Consider the following 6,351-nt stretch of genomic DNA (forward strand, 5'->3'; position numbering starts at 1 on the left):
AGTTGCTTTCTCAGTTCAGACAACCATTTTATATTTGTTTTTACATTTCATGCTTAATAATAATAATGATAATAATTGCTGTAAATGGGCGAATGCGTCAAGTATCATATACATGCACATGTATATGTTCATGTTTGTCAGAACGCTTTAAATTTTAGACTTTATTTTTCTTTGTCTTTTTTATTTATACGAATATTCAAATGTATGAAGTTGAACTGATGTTTATTACATATTAGATATGTATGCGCTATGAAATCATATGTTTAAATCTTATTAAAACTTCACATATACAGTCATATTAAGGCAGAGAAACAGATTTTTTGATATTTAGGTTATAAAATGTTTCATTTATTTTTAAAAAATGTGTTCGGAAATTACAATTAGTTATATTTTGTTTTGTTCTTTTTTCCGTGTTGAATTTACAATAAGGCATTATTATATGTATATATATTCTTATAAGACATATTTCCACATATTTTTGAGTTGTTGTGAGACATTTCATTGGTGCTTCCGGCTTAACTCCTGCACTTCCGGGTTAGTGTTGTTTGTTGTTAAGAGTTAGAGGTCAAGTAATAAAGTGTCTCTGGACTTGTTGACTCGTAATCCCATGGCTACTGCAAAAACATTATTGTTTGTATAATCGTGCTGTGCTTCTGGGATCAGTCATGTCGCAAGCTTCGTCTGGATTCACTCCGGCTGCTCAAGTCCCACATGGGTCTAGTAAGGTAGGCAGTAAATTCACCTGACAATGTTTATAAACCACATATTCTGTCCCTTACTGCTCTATCTCATGCAGAAGTACTTGAAAAGCAAAGTGTGTGTGCGGTTTTCTGTTTACAGGACAAATAGATCTCTGATAGGGGACTTCCAGAAAGTGTCCTCACGCTCAGTTCTGTCTTCACAGGGTTCTTTTAGTAATGCCTCGTATATTCCCAATGAAGAAGAGAGGCGTGTCTTCAGAGAGTGCAATTCCGAAAGCTTCTGGTACAGATGTGAGCAGTGCTCTACTTTAGTGATGAAAGCTGTCATGATTTTTAATAGCACTTGACTGTCATGCTGGCCAACATCTTTTTTGCGTTCCTTTTATTAATTTTGTTCGTTTTATTCCTCCCCAAAATTACTTTGCAAGGTATAGTCTCAAGATGCTTCTGATGAGAAAGAACTTGTGAACGTTTGCTCTCTTGTTATTTGCAGCCTTGCCATTTTCTGCCATTGCAACTGCAGCCACTCAGGTAATGGTATCAAGAGGTACGTTCACATCGAGTTTGTACTCATGTCTCCCATCGTCATGGAAAACCTAGATTTATCAGGGAATTTAAAAAATGGGAAAAGTCATTAAAAAGAATCAAATCTTAAGTAATGAAACTTATAATAGTAGGCTAATTATAACCCCCCAAGATACTCAGAGCTCTGGAAAGTAAAAGATTTAAGAAAGCATTACCCAGTAATCACAAATGACTACAAGAGTTTTAGAGAAGTCATGAAGAAGAGATAGTTCAACCCGAAATGAAAATTGTCATTCATTTTTTTCATTTTTGTTGTTCCAAACCCATACGACTTTCATTCATCTCTGAATCACAAGGGAAGATATTTTTAATGAAACCTGTGAGATTGACATTCCTCCATTAAAAGTCCATTCCACCAAAATTTGAATGCTTCAGAATTTCCTTAAAGAGATTGTAAAAGAAATCTGTATGAATAGAGTGGTTTAATCCAAGTATTCGAAGTAGACACAATCATTTTGTATGATGATTATGAACCGATTTCATTTAGACTTTTGTTCACATAGAAACATCTAACAGTGCACATATACAGAGCACGTCAAATATGGTAAACCGAAACTCAACTGTTCATGCTCTTCATTTGTATTCTGAATATGAGCAAGTTTTATGGGTTTGGATTTTGGCGGTAAAACAGTTTAAACAAAAGGGAGAACAAATTCATTTTTCAAAAATGTAAAATCTTATACTGTTATTGTTTATCTGTAGGAATCTTTACTCCATCACCCAGATTCGGCTCTCTTCCCAAGGTTGCATGTAAGTATCAAGAACAATAGACAGCACAAATTTGATAAAACACAGCTAAAACCAAGGATATATGATAAGGGATATTCAAAGGCTACATTTTCTTAAGTACTTTGAGTATTTGTGATTTTTATGCAGTTGCTGGCATGTTTGGATACATTACTGGGAAAATGTCTTACATGAGGGTCTGTGAAGAAAAGTTTAGAAAACTGGAGAACTCCCCACTGGGAGAGGCACTACGACAGGGACGTCTGCATCACATGCCTTCAGAGTAAGAACAATTTTAAGTAAGAATTTAAAAAATATATTAAAATTTTGGTTTTTATAGGTAGAAATATAAAATTGCTCATATCTGTATGTATATGTATGTGTGTTTTGTTTCATTTCACATATATATATATACACACACACATTAATATATTATCGGCCGATACCGATATGGTGGCCGATATATCGTGCATCCCTAGTGTTTTGTTTCATTTCACATATATATATATACACACACACACATTAATATATTTGAAGTAATTCACTTTGACAATTAATTTACACATGGTGATTAATTTTTTTTTTTAGGCTAAACCAGTCAGATTTTGAGGATCCAAACCCATCAGAATCTCAACAGTCTGTTTCGGAGTCAGCGTTCCAACCTTCGACAGAAGTCAGTTCTATGCCTGAGAGCGACAGCAGTTACACCAGTGACTATCCTTACAGCAGCCCCTCCCAATCATACGACCCCACTCCTTTCAGTTCTGGATTTAGTGATTCTGGTCCTGTTAACATCAGGGATGATATTTCTCCTCAAGGTACTACCACCCCTGCACAAAACAACATGTATAATTGTATAGACGTATATAAATAAATCTTAAATTTGATTACATTTGGGTTATCTGTATGTATATGTATGTGTGTTTTGTTTCATTTCACATATATATATATACACACACACATTAATATATTTGAAGTAATTCCCTTTGACAATTAATTTACACATGGTGATTAATTTTTTTTTTTAGGCTAAACCAGTCAGATTTTGAGGATCCAAACCCATCAGAATCTCAACAGTCTGTTTCGGAGTCAGCGTTCCAACCTTCGACAGAAGTCAGTTCTATGCCTGAGAGCGACAGCAGTTACACCAGTGACTATCCTTACAGCAGCCCCTCCCAATCATACGACCCCACTCCTTTCAGTTCTGGATTTAGTGATTCTGGTCCTGTTAACATCAGGGATGATATTTCTCCTCAAGGTACTACCACCCCTGCACAAAACAACATGTATAATTGTATAGACGTATATAAATAAATCTTAAATTTGATTACATTTGGGTGAAGACATTTGTCATTGAATAAGGATTTGTCATCTGATTAGTAGATGTTTAACCAATAGTTTTAATTTGTCCCAAAGCTCCGCTCTATCCAGATGAGGATGTGCCCAAAAAGAAGCAAGTGTTGTATGAGGAACTGCGTAGCAAGAATAGAGAGAACTATGAGGTCACTCTCACACAGAAAGCTGAAACACTGATGAGACCACAAACAGTGGCACCAGTACCTAAGAAGGAAGGTGAGCTTCAGTAACTGATTTCCCTAAAAATTGAATTGGTCTATACAAGTAATGATTTGTGAGACTTGTAAAGATTCTAAAAGGCAATCAATTTGAATATTTAACCTCTAAATGTCAAGGCATCCATGAATTATTTAAAAAACAGTACTGTGTTGGGTTGCCAACTGATGTTCAATGTATCATAAAGGTCCTGAAGCAAGTCTAGTTTTGAACCACTGATGTAGATGATGGCAAATACACTAGTTGACACGCCCACTTCAACTGACATGAGTGTTGAAGCTTGATTTTAATTTTGTGTTTGTATTGGTATAGTTAATATATATTTTATCATTTCAGTGTCCTTGTATGTTTTAATCTGTTAACCAGTTTCTTTCTTCCCCCTCCAGTTAAAAAGAACAAATATGGAGATTCTTGGGAATAGTAATCAACTGTTTGAGGAGCTCAAGATCTGAACGCGGTGACTTCTGTGGAGTTGTCATGATTCCTTCTGCCAGATTAGACCAAAAGCTGCAATCAAATGCTGAATGTACTTTAAGGAGTAAAACAAAATTACTCTATTTTCTTTTGATAGCACATTTGTGGTATTCGTTTCTCATCTTGACTTCCTGCTTTAAGCAGACTTAAGATTAATTTTAATTTTAACAATCAGTGTTTTTATTGATTAGGAAATTCTGGCCAGATGTGCTTGAGACTTGCTAATAAATAAATACAATTATATAATAACAATAGACATTATATTGTTTCATATAAACCCAGAGAAGAAGATGTAATAAATAACAGCATCACGTTTGATTCTCCACTGCATGAGTGTTGAAGCTTGATTTTAATTTTGTGTTTGTATTGGTATAGTTAATCAATATTTTATCATTTCAGTGTCCTTATTTTATCCAAACAGTGTATGTTTTAATCTGTTAACCAGTTTCTTTCTTCCCCCTCCAGTTAAAAAGAACAAATATGGAGATTCTTGGGAATAGTAATCAACTGTTTGAGGAGCTCAAGATCTGAACGCGGTGACTTCTGTGGAGTTGTCATGATTCCTTCTGCCAGATTAGACCAAAAGCTGCAATCAAATGCTGAATGTACTTTAAGGAGTAAAACAAAATTACTCTATTTTCTTTTGATAGCACATTTGTGGTATGAACAAAACGTTTCTCATCTTGACTTCCTGCTTTAAGCAGACTTAAGATTAATTTTAATTTTAACAATCAGTGTTTTTATTGATTAGGAAATTCTGGCCAGATGTGCTTGAGACTTGCTAATAAATAAATACAATTATATAATAACAATAGACATTATATTGTTTCATATAAACCCAGAGAAGAAGATGTAATAAATAACAGCATCACGTTTGATTCTCCACTGGAAATTGAGTCCATCACAATGCTAAAAGCTGTGCACGAGTGACAATTACAAGAGTAGTATTATGAGAGTAGATGTGTTTTGACTTGGACCCATCATGATAATAATGACATCATTCACTGATGTTACAGTTGTTACAGTCTTCTGTGCTGGAGATAAATATATACTTGCGGTTTAATTCTTTTAATGAAAATTCACATTTAAATTAACATTTGAACATTTCAAATAAAGCCTATGACATATGTAATTCATTCACTGCACATTGATTCTTGATTGTGAAGGTAATATACACTTTATACTTGAATCATAATATTGTACTGCAGAACAAAGTCATGCAGATCTGACATGTGCGTGCGTGCGTGCGTGTCAGATCTGCATGACTTTGTTCTGCAGTACAATATTATGATTCAACTCTGATAAAAGGCAGCTGCTTACTGTCATGAAGTTAAACAGAAACCTCCATTCCCTTCTCTATATTCTAAACAAATAAAAGCTGAGCGAATATCATTGGAATATAACATTAGAAGAACTTAAAAATAACATCATACTGATTTCTATGAGGTGGATTATTTTATGCCAGATTTGACACTCTACGACAGCATACATTTCTTATTATCTTGTTCCCTCAAATCCAACTCGAACACTACATCTCTTAGTGCTAAAATGTTACTTCTATTTGACACAGCTATGTGGACAAACTAGACAACCTTTTTCACAATTATTGAAATAGACTATTTCAATTTGCGAAAAAGGTTGTCTAGTTTGTCCAGATAGCTGCAGCGTCTCAGTCATTTACTTGTTTATAAATCACTCAATGGCCTAGGACCTAAATACATAGCAGATATGTTCACTGATTATAAACCTAACAGACCACTCAGATCATTAGGATTGAGTCAGTTAGAAATACCAAGGGTTCACACAAAACAAGGGGAATGTGCTTTTAGTTATTATGCCACCCGCAGTTGGAATCAGCTTCCTGAAGAGATCAGATGTGCTAAAACATTAGCCACATTTAAATGCAGACTCAGAACTCATTTGTTTAGCTGTGCATTTATTGAATGAGCACTGTGCGATGTCCGAACTGATTGCACTATATTATATGTATAATCGTTTTCTATTCTTAACCGTTTTAAATTAATTTTAAACCTCTTAAATCAATTTTTAAATAATTTTCAAAGTTTTAAATTCCTTGTTTTATTGTTGTGATAATTTTTTTTATGCAAAGCACTTTGAATTACCATTGTGTATGAAATGTGCTGTATAAATAAACTTGCCTTGCCTTGCCATAGTGTCTTGGCGCCCCCTGCTGGTTAGTTCAAATGAAGGTCCATTCAAGATGATTTTAGCTGCTTTGTTATGCATTATTTTCAAAAGAACTAAAGATTTCTGTTTTAATTAGTTAATTTTT

The 6,351-nt window shown here is 34.3% G+C and overlaps 1 protein-coding gene across 2 annotated transcripts; it reads left to right on the top strand.

Moving 5' to 3' along the window:
- The first annotated feature begins 494 nt into the window (after positions 1–494).
- LOC107601931 (OCIA domain-containing protein 1-like) lies at positions 495–4,081 on the top strand. 2 transcript variants are annotated; one of them, XM_016294290.1, is made up of 8 exons: positions 495–725; positions 841–992; positions 1,195–1,248; positions 1,989–2,036; positions 2,163–2,295; positions 2,601–2,830; positions 3,429–3,584; positions 3,971–4,081. In XM_016294290.1, the coding sequence occupies exons 1-8, from the start codon at positions 712–714 to the stop codon at positions 4,003–4,005; spliced, it is 822 nt and encodes a 273-aa protein (XP_016149776.1). In that variant the 5' UTR covers positions 495–711; the 3' UTR covers positions 4,006–4,081. The 2 variants fall into 2 exon arrangements, with proteins under 2 accessions (XP_016149776.1, XP_016149777.1); XM_016294291.1 differs by having other exon boundaries at positions 905–992.
- The last annotated feature ends 2,270 nt before the right edge of the window (positions 4,082–6,351 follow it).

This window comes from Sinocyclocheilus grahami, unplaced genomic scaffold (genome assembly GCF_001515645.1).
Source record: "Sinocyclocheilus grahami isolate Dianchi unplaced genomic scaffold, SAMN03320097.WGS_v1.1 scaffold315.1, whole genome shotgun sequence".
Classification (NCBI taxonomy): domain Eukaryota; kingdom Metazoa; phylum Chordata; class Actinopteri; order Cypriniformes; family Cyprinidae; genus Sinocyclocheilus; species Sinocyclocheilus grahami.